This window comes from Phalacrocorax carbo, chromosome 2 (genome assembly GCF_963921805.1).
Source record: "Phalacrocorax carbo chromosome 2, bPhaCar2.1, whole genome shotgun sequence".
Lineage (NCBI taxonomy): Eukaryota > Metazoa > Chordata > Aves > Suliformes > Phalacrocoracidae > Phalacrocorax > Phalacrocorax carbo.
Window position 1 is genome coordinate 142,319,679 of NC_087514.1, and position 26,169 is coordinate 142,345,847.

A 26,169-nucleotide genomic window follows, 5' to 3' on the forward strand; every position below is an offset into this window, starting at 1 on the left:
GTTTCCAATTTTTTACATATTCTGCACAATGAAATTTCAGTCCACTTCATTAAATGGTTACAAAGACACTGAAAGCTTTCTAGAATGGAATACAGCTAATAAATACTTCTGTTATCTTACACCTTCTTTAAGATTTTCATATAACTTGTATGCTTTTTATGAAACACAGTGGTCACAATGCAAACTGGAAGATTAATTTCTATTATTACATGCTATAGTACATGTTTCGCACAAAAAAAAAGGATCAAAATAAGTTGTTTCTATAAAAAGCCCATATACACTCTTTTAGAAGAGCTAGAAGTGTTCATGGCTTAAACACAACGCATATATTCCTATGTGCTTCTTATGGATAAACCATCCTTGGCATTAAAAACTGGAGAAAAGCCAGCAGCATAGGTTCTACTTAATGTTTTTCATCTGTGTCAGGAATTTGTAACCCCTGACAAAAGATGCAGTTGAAAATTGACAAAGAGGTAAAAGGAAAAAGGATGTATATATTGAAAGGAAAGATTAACAGGATAAATGATAGACACCTACAAAGCAGATAGAAGAAACAGACGGCTGACATTGCTGGAAAAGACACATAGGATACAAGTGACTGGCTCTCTAGAATTCCCAGCTCCTTGAGCCCAAACTTAAACAGAACAGAACGACATTTGGATAAAGTCTGAAGGAACCTAAAGCTCCATTCCACAGTGAAATCAAAGAATTTCGGAATTCACTGATTACTATTTCCATGTGTATCTCTGTGATGCTACATTGTCAAAATTAAATCAGAGCAAGACAAATTCTTCTGTATTCTGTTTACTTTGTCTTTCAAGGGGAGGGATCCTTGAACACAAGTCTATAAATGACATTATTTTTGAAGACCAAAGCACGAAGATAAATTAATGAGTTGCATTAGCATACTTACTATAGGCTTTGAATAGATGCAAAGTGACAGCAAGTTAAGTTTAAAAAAGCAAAGAAATAGTGGTGTTACCCACCAAACTCCACAGATTTTGTTTCATTCCAACAGTCAGTAAGGACTTAGCGGTTGGACTCAATGATCTTAAGGGTCTTTTCCAACCTTAATGATTCTATGACTTAATCTCCCATGATTTAAAAAAAAAAAAAAAAAAGCCAAAACACATTGCTGCAGGAAGCCGCCAATATTGTTCAGTTTCGGACCTGAAGAGGGGATGAAGAAAAATGGAGAATTCCATAGTATTTTTAGCCATGGCTGGTGGCTTCATTGATGTAAATAGATGCTAGCCTGCATCCTGCACAGGGCCACATATCTGGAAGATGGCATGGTTTACAGTGCATCTGCACTCACTCACTCTTCTTGCTGTTGTGCAGCACTGCAGGCTTTCTCCAGGTTTACTGAAGTCTAAATTGATCTGTCACTGACTGGACTTTGATTAAAGAAAAATGCTTTTATACATACATGCATATATGCATTTGTATATATACACACAAACATTTACATGTGCACACACTTATTTGTATAGTAAATATGTGCATGCCTCTCAGTATATAGAGAGATACAAGTATCAATAAATATAAATCTGCCTGGTGATGTGCCTTCGTTAACCCACGTTAACGCATTGAGTCAAATCCCATATTACCTCAGCTAATTGCACTTTAAGATTCTCAAGCTCTGCTAAGAGTTGCTCTTGATTTTCTTTTTGACGTTCCATTTGCTGCATGTGCCCTTGTCTCAGTAATTCTGTTGCCTGCTGATGTTCCTGGTATTGCCGTACTAGCTCCTGGCGCATGTCTTCCAGACGTTCCTCATACAACAACAGCTGACTTGACATTTCTGTACTGTAGCACTGAAATATGGGAACTATTTTAGCATTTTATGTTCAATGACAGTTTCTAGTAAATGAGTTTTAGAAAATACTTTCAGAAATTAAAGTAGCTATCAGAAAAGCATTATCATATTGCCTGCTCCTTTGAAGGACCATGCTTAGAATTATTCTCCATTTGAAAGTTTTTTAAAATGACTGAACAGTGTTAACTCTTTTGCTTTATAGCTGGTGGGGATCTCAACAGAAAATGCAGCAGCAGACATACATGCATTTGAGTGAGTGAGTGTGTGTAAAACAAGAGACATTTCCGAGAGCATGAAACGGAATAATCTGTTTTCATGTAACCAGTGTCATCTTCCTTTCCTCACAGAATAACATGAAGCTATGACAGTCAGGGAGAAGAGAGCAAATAAGGGTAGATGATTTAGGTCTAAAGTTGTCACCCCTTTGAAAGGGAAAGGAAAACTTTTAAATGGAATTTTCATCCTAATATCTTTCTTTGCAGTTTTCTCATTGAAACGAGCTGTAAATCCATTGGAAAGATTATTCAGATATGGTGTTATAAACTGCCAATTATTTTTTTTATATGCTTACCGGGGTTTCTTCTGCTGTAAGCCCTTTGACATGGGAAAAAAGTTCTTCAGAAATCACTGGTTCATGTGTGGTCTGTCCTAATATGCAACCAGGCTTGGTATTAGAATACAGCTGTTCTCCAAGTGAATTGATCTCACCAGACTCTTCAGTGAGTTCCCTGCAAAGTGATTTCAATTCTTCGTGCTTACTGCCTTTTTCTGTCGCTTTTCTAAGAGGGCTGTCAACCTCTTCTTCACTACGTTGCCTTTTGATTTCAAAATGCATTCCCTGTTGATGTACAGCCTGCGTTTGTGCTGCTTCTTCCTTCTGCCTAGCAATTCTTGACAATTCAGTCTGTCTGGCAAATGCTACACTCATTGACACTATTACCTGAAAAAATATGAAAAAATCTGTATTAGTTAATGATTCACAGCATCTCATATTGAAGAAATCTCATTGCTGACTATCAATAATACATATAAAAGTACTAAAAGTTCTGAACTATGATTATATGGTATCTTTTTCACAGAATAAAACAGAAAAGTGAAAGAACATAGGTATGTTGTCAATTTCATCAACAGCCCCATCTTAAAACACAGACATGTTGTATTTAAGGTAGTTTAATAAACTATGATGCTATTTTCAATTAAAATATATTACTTAGCACAGAATTACCTAGTTCTTTTTTTAAAAGATTCTGTAAGGTGACTTTAAGAAGTCCTGGCATATTGACTTAAGTGCAGCTGTGCTAAGCTTCCTCTGTCTAACCAAGGATCCTTTGTAAATATTTCACTGACATGGAATTTTGGGCTGTATAAAGACAGCAGTGCCTTGTGCTTGATACTCATCCCAGGAATTCTATTTGACCAGAAAGAAACTTTTACTGGCATTAAATAGCTGCAGTTTCAGTTACAACAGGCTGGTAACTTGCGCTGCTAAGTATCTCCTTCTAATACAAATAAACCCCTTTTCCAATCCTGTGAGCAGTTCTTTTCTAGATTTAGAATACAGCCATTTATAGCATAAGCTACAAAAAGTGTGAAAAATAATATAATAAATACAGAAGTGTTATACCTGAAAACACCTAACTCTTCAGAAAATGTGAGTTTGTCTTTTGACCTTAAATGGCCCTTAACAAAACGCTAGCCAGTCATGTACTTTGTTTTTCCATAAAGAAGCGTTTTCTTGGCAGCAGATGAGAAAAATGGAACTTTTGCTTCAGAAACGTGGATTACTTAGGTTAATGACATCATCTAGTGCTGGCTACAACGTTATTCCTAACTCTGATTGCAAACCTTTTTAAGAATTTTTTCTTTATTTTTCCCCACCCACTTTTTAATTTATGCTAATTTGATTTTTATTTATGCCATGATATAATGAAAGCAGAGATAATTTTTCATTCTGCAAAGAAGTGAAAAATTTGTTGGAAGGCAAAAACTAAGTAGATCCACAACCTATTTATTATACTCTACCTATAAAATATTAATTTTACTTCACATGTTTTAGAGAAAGTCACCAGATCCAAATAAAAGCTATGCATTTTACACAATATATTAAAATGCACAATAAAATATGATCAGAAAATAGTGTGAAACTGTTAAGCCCAAAATCTTTTGAAGTGACCAGCTGTTAAGCCTAAAGTAGAAAGAAATCTACTAAGATTCCAGATTTTCTAAATAAATTCTAGTGTCAAGCATGGTTACACATTGTCTGCTTTCTCTGAAGTGTTAAAGCAAAACACCACCACCACCCCCAACATGAACAGAAATTATGAGTTAGAAATGGAAGAGGCAACTAAAAAAAACCCAAAATGTTTCAGATTTTTTTTAAGTCTTTCCCCTTTCAGAATCAGAATGAAATAATTCCTTGTAAATGAAATAGAAGTTAGCATACAGTATTGCAACTGTCTGAATTGTCAGAAATGGCAAATGAAAGTGACAGCATTTTTAAAATATATTTTAAAGTAATAAAATTAAAAATAAAAGTAGTAAAAAAATAATACCTTTGCTATTTCTTCTTCTAATCTTTCTTGGTACTGTTTTTCTAGTGATTGAACAACATCCAGATCATTCTGCATTTCAGTTTCACTAGCAAGCTGTAAGAAAACCATGAAATCTCAGATCACGTATTTGTACTTCTATTTCATTAATTCTATGTACTTCTATTTCATTAATTTTAAAAGTTTCAACATGACTGAGATTTTTTCCCTCAATTAGGTTATCTTGATTGCACGCAAATCACATGATTTTGTACCACAACATAAAAGAACTGGGTAAAGGACTGTCTTGTTTCCACTTCAAAATTAATTTTAGAAGTTGAGTTTGCAACAACTGTTCTTCCGGCACTGTTTGAGTTGTCACATGCAGAGAAAAGAGATAAGACAGCAAAGGATCACAATACAAAACAGCATCACTATTTTTCAAAATGCAGAATTCTTGAGTCAGGTTTCCAGCAGTACTAGGGGAGGAATATATGGAGTCTTTTCCATTTGCATTTGGTTTCTAAGATCTTTGGGTTTACTTTTTCAAAACTACTTCTAAAAACTCTGCAGTCTATACTTAAAAAGTACTAGGATTTCACTTAAATCACTCTTCTTCCATAACTAGTGTTTAAAGAAAAATCACAATATTTTAAAGACTCCTGAAGAAATCCCAGAATTTGAACACTAATTTTTTCCACTTTAGTAAGAAGTAGCCTAAACCAAATGTTGTTTCAAAGGAGGAAAAAAAAATTAAAACCCAGGACCAATAAAACAAGCTTTATTGCTCATAATTTCCAGAAAAAACTTTTCAGCAAAATTTAAATCTTTTTCCTCTAACATGGACCATCTAATAGTATAGCATAGTACTAACATGGTAATTACTACACTACTACCAAATAGTAGTCCATATTTCAATTTCATCTTAGAACCTAAAGCATCTAATTATATTGACCATATGTATATTAGCTGTCAACTGAGTTACACAATACCTCCAGTGCTTCATCTGTTCTTTGCTGATGAAGATCTTCAGTGCACTTCACTTCCCTGAAGACTTCTTTTAGCTTTATTTGTGAATCTGTAGATACACTAAAAAGGTAAAAGAAGCAGAGGGAGGGGAAAAAAATAATATTTCAATGTAAATTTTTTCTCTATTCAAGTATGTATTGTATGAATACACATATACATTATATCTATTTAAAGACCAATAACTGCAAATATTTTCCTCAGAACACACCTTTCCTGGTGCCAGTAATTTCACATGCTTGACTTTATAATTCATCTGCCTTCCAAATGCTAGCTTTTCCTCTCAATATAACACATCTTAACACCAGTTTTGCCAAGGACCTCACAATTTACTTTTAAAGCTACCCGAGAATATTTTGTGCTTAATAACTATACACAGTTAAGATGAAGACAAAACCGCCTGTTTGAATCATTAAGATATGAGAGAAAGCAGAACGGCTATGTGTATGAAGCCATAAAAACACCTAGAAAATGGTTATATTTATTTTGATTCTCTTAAATTGATGCTTATCAACAGATGCAACATTTGCTTTCTTGTGTTCTATAGATGAGGCATACACATGAAAAGAGTAAGAAATCCAACATGATTCATTTTATATTTAGATAACAACATGCTGAATGATACTCAGAGACTGTCTTCTCTAACAGAACTGCTCTATATATTCAGAGTGCTAGAAATCAGTAAAAACCAAAACAACGCCACATACCACCAAAACTCCAGCTCCCCCTTCACTACATACTGAAGAAGACTTAATGGAAATACATTGCCAAAAGGATAAGATACAGTATCAAACTACCTAAAAAGAAAAAAAACCCTGTATCTCCTTCTGTATTTGTGATCTGCTACAACAAAGACACAAATCCCTTGCTAAAAGAGAGAGTACAAAATAGATTAAGTTAGAAGATAAATTTATTGTCTGTGAGACTTACAATCTTAACTACACTAGGGTTTTACAGAGACCATGAAGATTCTTTTGCTCAAATCTGAATGCTGGTTTAGATAACCCTGAAAAGGAGTCCAGAATGGTAATTTTATAAAATTTGTGACATTTTTACCTACAAATAGTAACCCATTACTTTTAGCATTTATGTTTAATTTGATTAATGAACACTAGCAACCGATTTCCTCTTTTTTCTTTTCTTATGTTACAATATGATACACAACCAGAGGAAAATGTCCCCAAAAATTTCCTAGGCTTGGCCACAGCTATATACTCCTCCTTAGATCTTAGTTTAAAAGATGCAGCAACAAACCAGGTATGGAGACTGAGTATGTAACAGATCATTCAATAGGTTACTGACCACACCATTAAAAGACTCATCTTGAGGCTTGAGATGTAATGAGACAGACCTCCATACCAGGTTATTAGAAAACAATTTTTGGACTGATCTAGGAACTTCTCCTGTAAAATTCCAGTTTCATTTTAATGTTTAAAACCTGAACTTCAGGTATGAGAGCTAGAAGAATGCAAATGTTAATAGGAAATATCTTCTCTATTCTGTTAGCTTATAATACCGATAATCACTCTAATTGCTCATTAAATATGCATTAAATTAGTTTTGAGTATTGTAGGTGAGTAGTTATCACGGACTAAATCAGAACACTAACCACCCATTTAAAAATAATTCCAAAATCGTACATGAATATTTATAACTTGTCCTGGCTAACACACATACAGCAATATACAGTTTCACAAAATGCATTTTGAAAATGCTCACAGCTTGTATTTTTTTTAAAAAGGATTAAAAAGTAATTAATTAAGAAGCCATACAATCACTTAAAACTCAGCCCAGGCTAATAAATGTGTGCTGATTCTACAAGGCGGATAGTGGAAAACAATGACATACAGCCTTAGTCTTAGAGATGCATAAATGTCTGCAGCACTTGGACCTCTCACTCACCTCAAAACAAGTATACACAAATATTAATTAATGTGAGGAAAAACAAATTGGTTACTTTACTTGCTACTTCCAAGACTAGAAATATATTTTAAGGAATGAAAAGAAAACTTTTTGAAAGATAGAAAAACACAGATTGCTGAGAACAGGCTGTAATCAAACAATAAGGGAAAAACAGCTGTTGGCTTCTGATGGGTCACGGTTGAAGGAAAATACTTTTACCTTAATTTCTCTCTGCTTCTAAGGATTTATCCCACCACAGTACTTTTGTTTTTTAAGAGAGTACCGTGGTACATATATAAAATATTTAAATTTCTAGAAACATCTAGACAATTTTCCCCTTTTCTTAGTAGTATTTTCTACTGCCACTGTGTACACCTGTTTCCCTTTTACAGTCAGGCACTGGTCTGACTAACAAGCCCTCATAGTTCTCTCTCACAGAAGGCAGATTCAGATGAATGAAGAATGCAGAGAAATTGAGTGGCTTTGCAGTATAGTAAATGAAACAAAAAGAAGGAATACGAGGGTCAAAAATGGCAGAACAGGAAACCAGAGATGACACTGAACAGAGCACAGTCAAAAGCACCCACCACTCATTGAACACATCCAAGGAGGCAGTGAAAGAATCGTAACAGCAGGAGGCTCCACAGTTGTCAGGAACCCCCCAAGGCACCTGCAACACTCTCAGGTTTGAATGGCCACAGTAGTCAGGGCGAGGAGGAGGCCAGTGAGTGTGTCCATGGCCCATGACTTGGTGAAAGCCAGAATGTGTGAAGTGGACCTCAACTCTGCCACAAACTTTGCTACATATCATCCCAGACAATCTTCAATTTCATGCAACTATGCTACGTGAGATATAGAGCATATTGCCTGGAGTTTCAAGGGTTAAAAGTGGTCTATTGAGTTTGAAATTTTGAAATTACTGCTAAAAAGCTCATATATATCAAATTATATTTATGCATTATTCTAATTACCAAATCTTCCTCTATTAACTATTAAAATGTAATAAATTCTGAATGCTGCATCTTCATGTCATTTCTTCATAACACCCTTAACAACTCTTGAAGGAACAGACCAACACAGCAGTAATAGGTTTATAAAGAATTTCTCAAATTCTGTAGTAAAACATGTAGCTTTACACAAATGGTTATTTGAAGCACTTCTTTTTATACACAGTGCAAAGTTATAAGTATTAAAGAACTGATTAATACCTCATGTGGTCACAGGATGCCCCAGCACTCTGAAGCTTATCCTGCATATGGACAATCTCTGTAGTGTACCTCTCTTCACTTTCTTTCAGCTGCTGTTGGAAATAGGACCGGAGGTGCTCCAGTTCTTGAGCATGCTGTTCTTCAAGTTGTGTTTTAAGGTTCTGTATCTCCTTCAAAAAGTATTCTTGAACCTTAGGATCTACATGTAGGTTATTTGAAGGGGAGGGGGAATAAATTACATTAGCATAAATTAACTCTCTCCCAGGTTATTAGCAGTGATGGACTGAAAATTAGTTAAGTAGTTAAGAATTTCTTCTGATACCGTATCACCTACTTTTCCATAACAAATATTTATAACTTAATCTTCCATTTTGCAAAACTATATTTGATACAGGTAACAGAACTTTAACTGTGGAAAACTGAAAAAGAACAAAACTGTTTCACAGAATATAATTCCAAAATATTTCAGAGATTTAAGAAAATTAGAGTATCATACTGCAAAATCTGCAAAAATCTCTTATGTGCTTCAAGTTGTAGTAAGCTATGTATCAGTTAAAATTTAAAGTCATTGCCTTTCTCTCTCTCTCTGAACACAAACACACACACATTAAATACAGCATATGCATCTTTTTACCCATTAGACCCTGTGAAGACGTCTGCAGACATTCCTTTCTTATTTCCAGATTACTAGGTTCCTCCTCCTTCCTCCTTTCTGAAGACAGCCATGGTTCTTTGACCTAAAAAATAATAAAGTAAATACAAATTACAACAATTTGTCTAGCAATAATGCAAAAATATTAATTGTAATTATAAACATATAAGAAAAATTGCTGGTCAATGCATAAGAGAGTGTAACCAGTGTAAAAACTTTTCATTTTACAGCCTGAATGACTGTATACATTTATAGCTAGTTGACCCAACTGTGCAGAATGTCCACTGTAAATCTCGAACTCCTCTCTGGATATAAACTGTTCAGTTATAATACCCGAAACTCCAAGAAGGAGAGGAAGACACTAATACCCTGCACAGGTCCAAGATGCAGTTTTCACACACACATTTTTTTTTGTACATGTATACCCATCAAGACATTTGACTATATCTCTAGATATAATTGGTTAGAGTACTCTATTTAATACATGGAAGTACCTAACTCCATATTTACTGATAAAATTTGTCTTTAGGAGTCCCTGAGATGAGCGTAAAAGTTTGGAGCAAGGAAGACAACCTTGGTGGAGGAGGATCAGGTTAGCAAACAATTTAGTGGTGCCTGATGGGATACACCAAGGAGAGCTGAGGGAGCTTGTCTATGCTATTGTGAGGCCGTTCTCAATTATCTTTCAAAGGTCACGGTGACTGAGGGAGGTTTCTGAGGACTAGATAAAAGCACTCCTACCTTCAAGGAGAGAAAGAAGGAAGATTTGAGGAACTATAGGCAAGTCAACCTCACTATGACCTCTGGGAAGGCGACAGAGCAAATAATCCTGGAAACCATTTCCAAACACAGGAAGCCGAGAAGATACTCCATTTGGGAGTAGTTAGTACGGATTTATGAAGGGGATATCATACCTGGCCAACCTTTCAACACCATCTCCCATTACATGCCCAAAGACACACTTTTGAAGAATGGGGATGGAGAGGCCAACTGAAAACTGGCTGAGCTGCTGGGCTCAGAAGGTTGTGATCAGTGGCACAAAATCCAGTTGGAAGCCAATAACTAGTGGTGTACCTAATGGGTCAATACTGGACCAATACAAGTCCTCGTTGGACTTGATGATCCTAGAGGTCCTCTCCAACCTTAATGATTCTATGATATTCAAAATTCAGACGGATACAGTCCTGGGCAACCTCCTCTAGCTGACTCTGCTTTGTTCAAGGGGTTGAATTAAATTCCAGCTGTGCCTTCCAACCTCAGCCATTCCATGATTCTGTGACACTGGTAGCAGCCTTCTCCATTCTCCATCAAATCCTTGCCTTGCTCTGCCACTCAACCAGGATACATAAGCACAATTTCAAACACATTCTTTGATCATCCAGAAGGAATTCATGCAACGGAGAAAATTCAAATGCTCGTACACTCATATGCTACAAAACGTTTACCTGCTTACAATCCTTCATCAGCTGTGTTTGAAGGGCTTTCAGCCTACTGTATTCTTCCATTATCTTGTGTAGAAGTGCATCCATATGCTCTTGCACAGCTAAATTACACAGATAACCAGGGACTTTTAAAAAAAATGAAATCAAACATTTTACCATAAATTTTAATATAGTGAATTGTTCACAAGTTCACCACTGAAAAACTACCTCATAAATATTACATATTATTGAAACAAGTGAGGTTCCTTCCAAATTTTGGATGGATTTTTATATACTATTGGTATATAAGATTTTTTTGCTAGAGCTGCTAGCTTCTTCTACAAAAGGAGGTGGGAAGAAACACCCAACATTTTTTCACCGATTTCCACTATAATGAAAACAGCACAAGAAAATAGTTATAATAAAAGTGGTTCAGAATAGTGAGGAAATCTCCAAAGCAGCTATTTAGGCTCATTAATCAGAACATGAAAAACTAATGGCATAATTGTCAGTCTGAAATACTTGAAATGGTTTTTTGTTTGTTTGTGGTTTTGTTGTTGTTGTTGTTGTTGTTTTTTAACCAGCATGATAGTACAATGCCATTACCTTGAGCTTGACCTCTGTGTATTGGTAATTCTACACTCAGTTTTTCTCTCACAGCATCAGGTCTATGGAAAATATCCTGTTCCCTGTCGCCAACTTCTACAGCAGCTGAAGAATGTTCATACTGATTATCACACAAAACCTGCACAACAAATGAAACAAAGGAAAATAAAACAGTGAAAAACTGTTTATTAATTTATCAATCACAATTCACAAAGAAAATAAGAAAAATGGTGGCAGGAATGTAGTATTTTGTGCATATTATCTTCTGTGAAAATGATGACATAGATGTTCTGTGGAGTCACAAGAACCTAGACAATCTCCAAAACTCTTGATAAAAGAAACAAGTATGGGAAGACTTTTCAGCTATAACATAAATACATGTATGTTGGCATGACTATTTAATTTGAAACTGCCCAGTATTAAAATCTTGCATAGAAGGGCCTCCTTTATTAATGTTGAAAGCAAATTTACATTGTAAATGTCTCATTCTCTTAAACTGCAATTTTACTTGGAAGAAGGATTCCCTATGACAGAAATTTGTCTCTTTTTAGAGATTATAATTCATCTTGTTCTTAAGTACTGAACAAATACGATAAAAGGCAGAAGAAAACTCAAGTAAATCAGAAACAGAATGCCTCATGTTTGTTGGTGCTGTGTGGCCAGCAGAATAGCTGCCATATTTACAATGAGTAGGCAAACAGAAGATTTATCCATATCATTTCTGAAGATAAATGATACTTGAAAAGAAAATTGGTCTGCACAGAGCACACAGTGGGATTCTTTATTTCAAGATTTTGGGATCAACAGACACCAAATTCAACTTACAAAAGTAAAATCATAATTTCTCCAAAATCTCAACATGGAATCATACAGATTGGCAGCGTTCTTCCCAGCAATGAAACAACTAATGCCAAAGACTCTCATTCAGCTGCTGCTTTCTATGAGCTATCATGGAGACCTGCTTAATCTCTCCTATGCTGGCTCTCAAGTAAAAAAGTTCAGCTACCCACTTTCCCAAAAAGGTGTTCAAAAAAGTCCAGCAAAGAAGGAAAAAAAAAACCCACCAGAAAAACCAACCATCTGAAGTATTTTAAACTGGAAAACCATGGCTTATGAGTGACGAAAGTAACTTAACTTATCCAGAAATAAGTTTAACAAGTAACTTGATTGCCGGTCAAAAGCTCTTGTAAGGGCCACTGATTACTAGTAGTCTACAAAAGGGATATAGCAAAATAATATTATGGTGGCTGATACTAGAACAGAGACTAAAACAAACTTCTAGTTTTGACTATAATATTTAATTACTGAAAACAATATAGACAGCAAGTTTGGTAGATTCTTAGACACTTTTAAATCTCTGCAAGATATGCTGCAGCTAAGAAAGAAATGACTGCCTTACTGCAGATGAGAGAGTGATGCCCTGCATGTCAATATATGCATGACATCAGACCCCTGTTAAATCAAGAACTTATAGCCAGAGACATACAGAAAGAAAAAAAATGCTTCCAGACTAGTAGATATAAGACAAACATTACATAGAAGATCAAGACTAAGTATAAGACAGAATAATTGTCTGGACAAGGACATAAAAGAGTTTAGGGGAAAAAAAATTACAAAACCCCTTGCAATGCTGTTTTGGAAGACCAGGTTTAGCAGTCTCTATTTTGAGATCAATGCAAAGAGAAAAGCTGCAGAGAAAACCTGTTAAAAATGGTGTAGAAAACTATGATGACTTAGTGTACACATAATCTTTTGATTTCAAAATTTCCATTTTAAAAAAGACTCTTCATTAAGTCTTACCTGACCAAACCTAGAACATTCCTCAGTTACAGCTTCATTCAGTCTTTCTATAAGTCTTTCTGCAGATTTTACTTCATCATCTATGAACACAAATTATTCATATTATTTTTAAACACTATATGCCCAACAACTTTTTAAAGGCTTGATTTTCTGCCTCAGTGAGGGTGCCTCTTCAGCTCTTAGAAAGGTATATTTTTTTTTGTTCCCCTCTTTTTGTTCCACCACACAGAGATTCAATTGTTATGGCAGAACTGAGTGTTCAAAAGGAGTAAGCTCTAAGAAATGGCTTTGGGTGTTAGTAAGCTCTAGAAAGATCAAACTTTACAGAAAAATACTGGAGGGGAAAGAACTTATGCCAAAAAATTACACATGGGCAAATCATGGAATGACAGAAAAAGTAGGGATAGAAAACCAGCATGGTAACATAAAAGCTCACTGAGGCAAAAAGTAGTAGCGAAGTAGTAGTAACAAAGCAGCTTATTTAATGTGGGCAGGGAGCCAACGCAGGAATTCAAAGAACAGAGAATGAAACAAGCCCAAAAATATTTTGCTGATGCATTTGCTTATTATTTCAGTAAGGAATACAACTTTATAGGTGAAAATATTATATAGTTCTTTACAATTAATTGTCCTAATACAAATAACAAAACATGAGTTGCAATATTTCCTATTCCTTTTCTTTTTATATTACCATTAGTTTTGGTTGAGTGGTGTTTTTTTTTAAGTACCCCGAGTAATAGACTATTCGTAATGGGTAAATAATTTGGTGCAAACACACTTCAAAATGTTCTGTAAAAGCAATTTATCGGACAGCTACGTGCACAAACTCTTGTGCTTGTTTTCTTTTAAAGACACTGTTTTTCAAATCAAGAGCTTCAGTCTCTTAATTCTGGTCAAGTTACCTGCTTGTTGAATTTTCAAGGTCTGGAGCTCCAGCTGGTGCATTTTTTTAAGATCATTCATCTCTTGTAGGTGACTACGTACAAGCTCCTCTTTAAGACTGCAAAGTGCACTCTCTTTTTCTGCTTTCAAGTACTCACGAACTTGGTCTACATGAGCTGAATAAATCAGTGATAGGCAAATGCGCTGTGCTTCCATCTGTAGCTGTAGATCAGTCTTTATATAAAAACAAACACATTTTACAAGAAGTGAGAAATAAGAAAACAAATATGTCCCATCTTTACAAATTTCGGAAATTAATAATGTGTTGAATGGAATGCTGCATGTATGGTATGCATTAGGTAAATTTAAATATATACAGTTCAGAAAACTGAATTGTAACCAAATAGTATGTCACTTCTTCAGCTTAAAATAAAAATTGGACTAAAATCAACATAACTCAGTATGCTTCCATTCCTATTTTGCAGCAATAAAACCCCAATGAATTTTATCCCAATGAAGAGAAAGCGGTATCACTACCAGTAAGTTCAGACAGTTCACTCCAAATACAGAAAAAAGACTGTGTTAAGAGCAGACCTTAAAAACATTGATTTCCAAGGCTTGTAGTTCTAGTCTGCTCTTCTGGGGATGTTATTACTAAAGCAAAAACATGTTTAGGATATGCCAATAATGAGCTATTTAGAGTCCAAGTTTGAAAAGGTTTTTAGACACCTCTGGACCATAATGATTTTTTAGTTCTATGGCAGTAAAGTACCAGAACCTTATCACATCCTCATTAAAAAAACCAAACATTATACATCTGTAGCTCTCTTCTATAATCTCACAATGTGGCTTTAGTTGTGATTTTATTTCTTAGAAAATGAATGAATTACAATGTGACATGAAATTAGGCAGTGGTGGTATTAGTTCACTGTTAGGTGGATTTTTAGACATGAAAAAAAGCAAATTGTTAACATTATTTCTACAGAAAACTTAGTTGCATACTTCTTGCAGCACACTATTCAACTTCATCACTGTATATAAATTTAAAACCAAAATTATGATTCCAGTATCTAATTAAATACTGGTAATTCAATACTTAGCTATTTTTATTGGCAAACAGCAATCCTTTCCATACCATCTGCAATTCATTTAAAATACAAAAAAATACAAGCAAAATTTGTCCAGCAAAATTTGTCCAGCAAAATGTAGAGATTGGTTAGAATCACATGATAGGCATCTTCACATACTTCTCACACTCACATCCAGATACATTTCTTAAGAAGCGATAACAGCATTTTGATAATGGAAGGTTAGTATTTCACAAGTTTGATCAAAGATGACTGAGAAGTCAAGAGCTTCATTATCTCTTTACATTGTTTGAACGAGCACTTAGAAAACTGAAAAGCTAGTCACAGATTAAAATATTATGTCCTGATTCAGTTTTCACCCAAATTAAATAAGTGAAATGCTATACCGAAGCGTGAAGTACTCTAGATGTGTTGTCCTTACCTTTTGTTGTTGTCGATTTAATTAAATGTAAGAGAAGAGTATTTGTTTCACTGAAAAATACCATCCTCATACACACTGACTATGGTTATCATTCTGGTCATTTCAACCACTGGCCACACTGCCACAGACATATGACCACACACCTGTACTTTAAAGGAGCTAATAGGAAAAATATGATGCAAATTTCTAAGTGCAAGTTCCTACAAATTTTCATAGGTAAATTATTTTCCATACTGCTTTATGTAACGTACCTGTTCTGATTTTAAGGCATCCACTTGCTGCTGAAGATTATTATTTTCGCTCTGTGTAATGGATATTAATGATATTTCATCTGTCAGGCTGTCTGTCATCCCATGCAAATGTTCTACAAGAGACTGCTGTTCTCGTTTCAATATTTGCTGAACATCCTTTCTTTTTGTTACCTCATGACTGGTATCTTTATCCAAACCTAGATTTCCTCTTACATTTATTCCTTCATCAATTTTATTCTCTGGACCAGGGGTTTCATCTCTACTTTCAGATGCTGGAGCAGCAGTCTTTAGAGCTTTTCCTTTAGAGCATTTTGTCTTAGGGTCATTACTACTACTATTTCCTCTCTGAGCATGGCTAATTATGACTTCTAGTTCTCTACATTTTGCTAGGACTTGTTCTTTCTCATCTTTTAACGATTTGACTTTTTCATTTAAATGACAAATTTCACTATGCTTTGACTTCAACTGTTCAGAGAGATCAGAAAGTCTCAGGGATAATTCCAGTTTCTCACGCTGCGTGACCTCAAGCTTTTCCATAAGTTCTGTCGCGTCTTTCTCAGTAACTTCTCCAGCCTCAAATGTGTCTGCCCTAGACACCTTTATTTCTGTACTCCCTTCAAAATCAGAAGTTTTAGTTTTAAATAAAACTGGTCTACTGCTTTGCAAGTGAAGTTTTTCATTCAGAGCTTTGAGGTTGTTTTTATATTCAGTTTCCTGCTTATTCTTGTTCTCTTCCAACTCAGTTTTTGCCTTCAGAAGGCTTGCATATTCTTTCTGCAGCTCTTTATAATTAGCTTCAAGTTTTCTCTCAGTAAATGAAAAGGCACACTTCTGCCTTTCAGTATCCTCTTGGAGTTGACCATTTTCGTTTTTAAGTTGCTCATTTTCAGTAATCAGCTTTTCTATTCTTTTTTGCAAGTCCAAAATTTCTGACCTAAAGCTAGCACTGTTATTAAAAATTACGTTTTCTTCAGAGCTTACCAACATACATTTTAATTTCTCTTCCAGAATTTTGTTTTCCCCCTTAAGAAGGTTATTTTGTGTTTCAAGTTCTGAACATTTTTTTTGAAGGTTATCTTCTCTCTCCCTCATCTGTTCCTGCATCAATGTAGTTTTAAGCTGCAGCTCTTGAATTTCTTGTTCAAGGGTACCTTTTTCTTTTTCCTCTTGCCTAAGCACTTCAATCTCCTTCTGCAGCTCATGGATCTGAAGTGTCATTTCTTCAGACTGAGACTTTACAATAGACTCCTGTAAATCTTTTAGATTTGAAATCTCTAACATCAACTGATTTTGCTTTGTGATTAAGTCATCCTTTTCATACTGCATGGCTTCTATCTTGTGACTCATTTCATTTTGCACCTCATCTAACTGCTGTTTATGCTGCATATTCAAGTTATCTTTAAGGCTTTCCATGTTCACCATGTGCTCTTTTTGTAAGTCTTCTTTAAGTCTGGAAAGCTCCTCTTCATGACTAAACAGAAGCTTTGTTCTCAGCCTCTCTAGTTCTGATTCTTGAGATTCTGCCATCCTGTCCAAAACTGCATCCTTCTCCCTTTCTAGCATTTCAAGTTTTATTTTGTAATTTGTGACTTCTGCCTCATGTTTTAATTCCAATTCCTTCCTAAATTCAGAGGCAGAAGCCAGCTGAGTTTTTAAATCTTCAATCACAAACTGGTATTTTTCAGCTTCATTCAATCTACATTCCATATCCACTATAGTTTGTTTGGCTCTTTGAACCTGCTCTCTTGAAAAATTCAATTCTTGGAAAAGATCTTCAATTTGAGTTTGTTGAAAAGACTTCTCTGCTGCAATAACTTCCATTTGTTGTGACAATTCTTGCTTTATTTTTTCCCTTTCATTATCAGCACCTTGCAATTTCATATTCAATTCTTTAATTTTAATATTCATTAAATGCATTTGATCTTTATTAACATTCTCATTTAAACATAGACTTGAAGTTTTCTCCAATTCTACTTTTTGTTGCAAAAGACGCTGTTCTATTTCCATCGCATGTTGCTTAATTAATTCTTGCTTCATTTGTACAATCTGCCGGCCATGCATTTCATCTAATTCAGCCTGAAGTTGTGCCAGTCTTCTTTGTGTCTCCAACTCCATTCTTTGCACAATGTCAGCTTCAGACTGGCTGTCTTTGTAACATCGTTTCTGCAATTCTTCCACAGTTCCCATTAATTGTTTTATTTCATCAGAACATTGTCTTTCTTTCTGTTTGTAGGTGGTAAGTTCAACTCTCATATTACTCATCTCCTGGTTCTTTAGAGAAATCTGTTCTTTCAATTCTTCAAGTAAGTTACTGACATCTGATAATTTTTCCTTAAGCTGAAATGAATTTTTTTCTTCTTCTCGAAGTTTTGCTTCCAGCTCTTCAACTAATGCTGCTTTTTCTTGTAGTTTACTCAAATCTTCTCCCTCATTTTTGTGTTTTTCCTTTAAAAAATTAGCAAAACCATACTCTTATTTTTAGTTCATTATCTGAATATGTAAGCATTTATAGACTTAGCTATTTAAACACAATGCCTTTCTTTAGAAGGCTAGTGATCATTTATAAGAACTAAGTATAAATTATTTGTTGATCTCATTTGAAGGTTTCCTGTACCTTTGGAAAAAGTGACAATCCCTGCTCCCTCTCCTCCCTCCAGAAAAAACACCCAATCAAACAGACAAAAAAACCCACCCATCACTTCTATTTTTTCCAGTTGTGCTCAGATACTTCAAAAACAAAAATAAATTTTGTGCAATCCACTGAAAACTTTGCCTCTTGTTACTTTTAATGACATCTGAATTTTTTACGTACTTCTAAGATGTTTTCCATGAAGGATAATTTAAAAAAGACAGAAAAGATCGTTCAAGTGGTTATTTTAAATTCTTTTTACAAAATAATGTCATATAATGAAAGAATTCTAATATACAGTACAGTTTCATCATTTGTTGTAAATATTTGTTCAATTCTTTTAAAACATATATAATACTGACATAAAAATTTAAACTATACACATAATATGTGTTAGTTAACAGTAGCAGTCTTAAAAACTTAAAATATTTGTACGCATTATATGCGGCACACTCACAATCTGTGCTTTGCCCCTTAAATTTCAAAGGAATAAAATCCTGAAAAGAAAAAGAAATTAGGAAAAGAGTTCTTTCTAGTAAAGAACGTACCAATTCATATGTTGTGATTTTATCTTGAAGATGTGTTATCTGCATTTCACATTCTTCATTCTTTTTCTGATAATTCTTCAGCAGACATTCTTTTTCTTCTAGCTGCTGCTGATGTGAAAGTATCTGTTGCTTGGCTTGCAATAGATCAGCAGCTGTGCAACTATGGCTGGTGTTCCTTAGGGCTTCACTTGCCTGCAACTTGAATGTTAAAAAAAATAAAGCCTAAAATACTTCAACTTTTTCAGAAGTAGCTTGCACCACAGAAAGATTGATCTTTATTTTCTTCTTCCACATCACAAGCCCGAAGACTATTGCAAAACTTGGCGACCAGTCACAAGGAGTGTTCCCCAAGGCTCAGTTTTGGGGCCAGTCTCGTTTAATATCTTTATCAATTATCTGGATGAGGGGATCGAGTGCACCCTCAGTAAGTTTGCAGATGGCACCAAGTTGGGTGGGAGTGTTGATCTGCTTGAGGGTAGGAAGGCTCTGTAGAGGGATCTAGACAGACTGGATCAATGGGCTGAGGTCAACTGTATGAGGCTCTACAAGGCCAAGTGCTGGGTCCTGCACTTGGGTCAAACAACCCCATGCAACACTACAGGCTTGGGGAAGAGTGGCTCGAAAGCTGCCCGGTGGAGAAGGACCTGGGGGTGTTGGTTGACAACCAGCTGAACATGAGCCAGCAGTGTGCCCAGGTGGCCAAGAAGGCCAACGGCATCCTGGCTTGTATCAGGAATAGCATGGCCAGCAGGAGCAGGGAAGTGATGGTGCCCCTGTACTTGGCACTGGTGAGGCCACACATTGAATACTGGGTTCACTTTTGGGCCCCTCACTACAAGAGGGACATTGAGTTGCTAGAGCGTGTCCAGAGAAGGACAATGAAGCTGGTGAAGGGTCTGGAGAGCAAGTCTTATGAGGAGCAGCTGAGGGAACTGGGGTTGTTTAGTCCGCAGAAGAGGAGGCTGAGGGAAGACCTTATAATTCTCTACAACTACCTGAAAGGAGGTTGTAGTGAGGTGGGTGTTGGTCTCTTCTCCCAAGTAACAACCAATAGGACAAGAGGAAATGGCCTCAAGCTTCCTCGGGGGAGGTTTAGATTGGATATTAGGAAAACTTTCTTTACTGAAAGAGTGGTCAGGCATTGGAACAGGCTGTCCAGAGAGGTGGTAGAGTCACCACCCCTGGAGGTGTTCAAAAATCGTGTAGACGTGGCACTTGGGGGCATGGTTTAGGACACACGGTAGGGTTGGGCTGACAATTGGACTTGGTGATCCTAGAGGTATTTTCCAACCTTAATGATTCTATGATTCTAAAATTGTATACGTTCTTTTAGGAGGAACTGAAATATTCTTTTTCTTTTGGGACGACCAATAAAAATAATATTTAATATTAGATTGTTTTATAGTAAGCTTGCACAGGACAGCAGGGTTTCAGAAACATTTCTAAGTAGTAAAATGAACCACGTGTAATTACTGTTCCCAGAATGAGATTTTTAATAATAAAACGTCAGGCTTCAGATTATAATCCACCTGAATAAAAAAAAACACTATATGAGCTATTTAAACAGTACAAAATACTACAACATTCAACTGCAACACTCTAAACTGTAGTCACGCAAATTAAGTGCCCATGGCACCTCAATCACTAGTGCTTCTGGAACAAATGCTTCTCTGAAGCTTGCTTTATTACTTAAATTACCTTCTAGTAACACCACAATAAGCAGGTTTTACCCCAAAATATAGGATGGACTGGAGCATGAAATGATGGCCCACTAAAGTTGATGGCTGGCTGTTTTGATTTCAAAGGGAACAGGTTGGATTTCAGACCAAAGCTCTGAGAACTAATTATGGAAGTGTTTTTCCCTAAGATAACTGCCATCATCCAGTATTCATCAGAAGCTATCATGACATACTAGGGAAGAAAACAGACTAATCTTTACTATTTTATAGTGAATTAATACAATAAACCAGGTACTATAGTGATAACTGTAGGAGTGGTAAAGTGACTGCCGATCTATACTAAGAGACCAGTTCTTCAAAAATGCACAAAATATTCTGTTTCTGAAGGAAGTAGCTGTTTATGAGCCCTCCAAAGTGACACCAATTTTTAAACCCCAATAAACATTGGTAGCAATAACTTACATGCTGAAACTGAATTTGCAGTTTTTGACTTTGTTCAGTAAGCTCTAAGAACTCCCTCATAGTTTCATCCTTTTCTTTCCGTGCCTGCTGTAGGTTAGTAGTGAGCTGAGTGATAATGTCATCTCTTTTTTTGATAGCAGCTTCAAATTCTTGCAGCTACGAAAGATTAAATTTAAACTGTTAGAGCACAAAGCCACAGACAAAGAAAATACTAGCTTATTCTAGTAAAGTAAGAATATATCATCCCTAACCTCTCCATTTAAAAGATGTCACAGACCTACTTGTTTTCACAAACCCTATTTGTAAATACTGCAGAAACAGATTTTTTTCCCGTCATTTAACAATATATATATATGTATGTGCTCTCCATAAAATACATGTTTACAAATACAAATTCTGAACCTTTAAGAAGGTTAATTAGTTAAACATATAAATTGTTTTTAAACTAAAAAGCTGGCCACATAAACAAACCACCATAAAGGAAGCCAGAATATCTACTTATAGTGTTTCAGCAATTTTGTACAACTATTCATGTCCACACACTTTTCCCACAATAAGTGCAAGTTATATCATCTCACTGAAAAGTGCAATAAATGCATTCATTACTAAAAGCATATAATAGACACCGTGCAGCGTCCTACATTGTGAACCCAGAGAAATTACTCATAACTACATGAGAAAATCAGCTCAAGCTGCAGAACTGATCCAACGTATTTAATAGATCAATCTTTTGTAATTTGTAATGATGAAGAAATTATAAAAGCACAGAAAAAAAATCCTTTGCAAATGTTTTTTTTTTTTTTGTAGGATTATACTCAGGCAGCCAGAAATTCTACAATATTAATTGGGACTATCTTCATGTGCAATTATATAAGCAGAGATGTTACTCACTTTAAACTCACTTTGTCAATTTGAACTCATTCAAGGCTAGTGCAAGCTTCACCTCTACGTACTGCAAATTTCTTAAACCAGTCACCTTCTGTAACTATTTTGCTTACAATGCTCCCAAAAAGAAGCTTCTCCAGGTTACATGCTGAGTCTTGAAGTAAAATTATAACACTTGTAGATAAAGCTTACTGATTTAGAGGACAGGGACATTATTCAGTGGGACATAAAATCCAGAAGTCCCTCCTTAAACAAGCCAAACTATGTAAAGAATTTGAGGAAATTCTTTCAAAGTTCTTTTCAGAACACTGCAGTGAACTCCTACTTTAAAGGCACGGATCTGGCAGAAATACTAGATGTTTGTTACAGTACAGAAAATTACGAACAGATCAGACACTTAAGTGTGTCATATCTTTCCTTTTGCATCTGTTCAATGAAATTGAGTAACTAAATTTATCTGTTCCAATCCACATATTGTTATATGATAATTTTCAACTCTTTTATTCAATCTTTTTAACAAACAGGCAGAACTAAAGCACACAATGTATCTTATGCATGCTCCTTTTACAATTCTTTTTCTTCTCAAAAATAAACCAAATGCATTTCTCAACTGAGATATTATGCAGTGTACCACTATCGTACAAAAATATGCTGCAACTATTAAGACGTTATCGTAGCATGAGCTGTTTTAATACCTTTTTAGTTTATTTTAAAAATAGTAATCACAGCCATTTGAAAAATGCAAACATTTTCACTTTCACCTTTTTAGGAAAAAACTAACAAGAGTCACAATTGAGAGAAACTAAAATTATGCTTATGTTATTTATTATGACTAGTATGTCTAGCACAACATATACAAGAAACAGTAATTAGAAGCTAAGTTTGACTTAAAATGCAACACCAGGGATTGACCAACAGACAAAGGAACGATAAACAACCTCCTCCAGGGGCAACCACTTAAAGATCACTCTAATATGGTGGAAAACATGACATCCATTCTCAGAAATAAAATACAAATGAAAGCAGGAAAAAATTATAATTGTGCATTATTAATGAAGGTGAAAATGACTGATAATTAGAACAATTTTGGTATTCTGCAGTACTTTGCAAAAAATAGAAAACCACAGTTACGTGACCTGAATCCAAATTGAAAGAGAGAGATAAGTAAGACATGAAGCATGACAAAGCACTGACTTCAGTGCATTGCACCACATGCTTAAACTGAAAGAATAAGTATTTAATATTCTTTACTTTAAAACCTAACTTTAAATTCCAATGGTATTGCTGAAGTAAGAAATACTTCCCTGTAATCCCAAGTTACTAGAAGTTTATTAAAACATTCTGTCACAGTTGCACTGTATTTCAGACTGTGAAGTCTTGACATACAAATACCTTTTTGCTTCAAGGATCAACCCAGTTACATCATTCCTCAGGAAGTAAAACCTGAGGTTTTTTTGATCTTGGAGGTACAGGAAGGTATTAAGAAATGCAGTGTTTGCACAACTAGAGAAGAATTTGGCCTTTTCCTGAAGAAAATTGTCTTTCCATTCCTGATTTGAAGAAAGTCACTGTGAAGAAGACTGGAATCTTAGTCACAAAGTACAGAGAAAAAGGACACACAATGGAAACGCCATTCAAAGAAATAGAGCGCATGGTATGTGACTGAAAGAAATTATGCGTAATTCTATGCCACACACTGACTGCATTCTGAACAGCTGCCGTTAAGTCTGAACTCTTTCAGGTGATGCTCTGCATTTTAGCATGTAACCGAGTAGCAAGTAGAAAGCAACATAAGGTAATTATACCTGTTGCAATCCTTCTGTACCATATGCTGCCCTCATTTCTTCTAGCTCTCTGTTTAGCTCTTCAATCTCTTGCTGTTTCCCAGCCAATTCATTTTCCATCACCTCTAGCTGCGTGTGAGAGTGCTGCATTCCATGCTCAGAACAAATCTCTCCAACTCCAAATTCTTCTTCCTAAATTAATCCAAGTTCCTTAACATGCCATTTTTAATGCTTTATCACAGCAAGTAAACTCAAATACCAAATTCTGTATCAAATGCCACCTTAGTACATTAACATACAATACAGCATTGAAGATCTTATTGCCATGGTAACCTCCTTTGTTAGTATAATTCACACTTCAAAAGCACTGACATAAAGCGTTTCTGCCAAGTTCTGCTTTATAATCTTAGCCTTAATAGAAGTAGTAATTGGTTTTGCATTTCCATTTTAATGACACACTATATTAATATATAACAAACAATGCAGATGCAGAGCACAGCATGCAAAATAAAGTATTAGTCAGCAACATAGTTTTTGTTCAAAACAAATTGTTTGAGGTTTTTAGTATTCACCATTAGTATTATGATTCAATTTGCAATACTGTACCCTGATTAAATCTGCAGGTACAGCTGTTCTTGTCACAAAACTGCAGCCATTTACCTGTATAAAGACAATTTCTAAATACAGTATTATTTGCAATAAATCTTGATTTCTATTTTCCATTCATTTGAATCTTATGTGATGATTGCTGAAGACCCACAGGAATTTTTATGCTACAAAAATATTTAATTTGAAATACAAAATAGCTTTATATATAGTAAATTGCATCATAGTAAGCATAGGTAACAAGTAAATCACCCAAAATTGCAAAAATAGATACTACTGTCTAAAAACAAAACCATATTATGATTTTAAACATCTAAAGAAAACAAAGGAATTCAGGTTTAAAGGTCAATGCAAAGCTTTATACTTTAAATGACTGAAATGCAGTACTAATGCATTTTAAATTATATGTTTCATATTTCTATATATTACTAAACATAGTTATGCTTTCTAAAAGATATTTATACACCAAGATTTACTATTTCTGAAAGTCACTAATTTCATGTTAGAGGATGAAAGGCAGTATCACAGACTCTCATCCTCAATTTGAATGAATTTCTTAAGATTGAAAAAGAGCAGAAATTATACATTTAATGTAAGACATCTGGAGAAAAAAATAATCCTCTTTCACTCACCTAACACTGCAACCCCTTTCAGCTTCTGTGAGAATTTTGGTTCTACAGACTGTGTGAACCAATAATGATGAATCTCCAAAAGGCAAGCACAAGCCAAAGTAGCAGTTACAGGTTAAAACAGAAAAAATCCAAATGAAAAGAATATGCTGTGTATTGTGAGTAACCATAACAGTCAGACAGGCTTTTAAAACACCAGAACAATGTTTTAAAATGAGAAAGCAAGAACAGCTGTATTTCCCCTCAGGGCTGTTTATTCCATCAGAGCCTGAAACAAAAATAATGGTACTAGACATGGGAAGGCATCGTCACATTTCTGACACAAATACTATGGTTACAACAAAAAAAAAGAAGCTATACTGCTCAGACTTCTGCCATAGTCTAGATCAGGGCTTATTTTCAAAGGACTATCATTCCTGAGGAAATCAGTAAGTTACCCAACATGGAAGTACACTGTTATAATTGGGATCAATATAGTCATTGAGTTTGTATTAAGAGAAGGAATATACCTGCATTAGACAAGAATTTGCAGAGCTGATACAGTGCGTTTTCAATTCCTGACTTCCTCAGTAAAAAGGAAGACACCACAGAGAGATTACTACCTTATTTTAGAAAGAATAAAGAAAATTGCAGCAAACAGCAGCCCAGAGAACTAATACAGGCACTGCACGTCGTTTGTTATTGCCAGATGTCCACTCTACATTCAGATATACAAGTGTCTACACAGTGCCTGGCACCAATGTCTTTATTCAGATTTTTGCACATGTCCCAGATTAATAACACTACTAGTTTAATAGAAACTCTATTATGCAATACTCCTTTTCCTTTTTTTAACTCCCATTTTATTTAGGCTTAATTGATAAAGACGTAATGTATGATTCTTGTAATCTACCACAGTGGACACGCTTCTCCTCCAGTGAATCATTTCTGTGGGCAATAATCAAAGACTCTTAGATGCTTCATAATGAGAGCTACTAGGAAAAACATAAAAAAACTTATCTCATTAGATATTCCAGACTCCTTAGCAGCTGAAATTTCTACAAAAGACCTTTTAGTTATAGAAGGGATTTTGCCATACACATTCAAAATAACTGTCTGGAACTCAGAAATCCCGCCTCATTTCACAGGAGTGTAGCTCTTCGACACCACAGAAGTGAACCACAACAACATGGTAGTCCATGCTGTTTCTCATCTGATACCTTTTCTTTTCAAATGCCTTATGCTTTCTGGTGAAGTGTAAATTGAAACATGACAAGCAACAAACTGCACTGTAACTTATGGAAAAAGCAGCCGCCAGGCAGCTGCAGCAGGGTGCTGTGCTGATGGGAGCCTCGCGAGCAGCC

The 26,169-nt window shown here is 35.3% G+C and overlaps 1 protein-coding gene across 6 annotated transcripts in view; it reads right to left on the bottom strand.

The window, feature by feature from the left end:
* The window catches only part of AKAP9 (A-kinase anchoring protein 9), a 120,643-nt gene that overhangs the window by 55,166 nt on the left and 39,308 nt on the right, over window positions 1-26,169 (bottom strand). For 2 of the 6 annotated variants that reach the window (XM_064444632.1, XM_064444629.1), the window contains exons 5-19: window positions 24,198-24,251; window positions 23,613-23,783; window positions 20,923-21,078; window positions 18,782-18,979; window positions 15,605-18,049; window positions 13,865-14,078; window positions 12,963-13,042; window positions 11,163-11,301; window positions 10,581-10,678; window positions 9,118-9,220; window positions 8,484-8,682; window positions 5,340-5,436; window positions 4,372-4,464; window positions 2,391-2,759; window positions 1,611-1,817 (exon numbers count right to left, since the gene is read on the bottom strand). In XM_064444632.1, the coding sequence (XP_064300702.1) occupies window positions 1,611-1,817; window positions 2,391-2,759; window positions 4,372-4,464; window positions 5,340-5,436; window positions 8,484-8,682; window positions 9,118-9,220; window positions 10,581-10,678; window positions 11,163-11,301; window positions 12,963-13,042; window positions 13,865-14,078; window positions 15,605-18,049; window positions 18,782-18,979; window positions 20,923-21,078; window positions 23,613-23,783; window positions 24,198-24,251 (4,623 nt within the window). Of the gene's footprint in view, window positions 1-1,610; window positions 1,818-2,390; window positions 2,760-4,371; window positions 4,465-5,339; window positions 5,437-8,483; window positions 8,683-9,117; window positions 9,221-10,580; window positions 10,703-11,162; window positions 11,302-12,962; window positions 13,043-13,864; window positions 14,079-15,604; window positions 18,050-18,781; window positions 18,980-20,922; window positions 21,079-23,612; window positions 23,784-24,197; window positions 24,252-26,169 lie in introns of all 6 variants that reach the window. The other 4 variants (XM_064444630.1, XM_064444628.1, XM_064444631.1 and 1 more) reach the window with 3 other exon arrangements.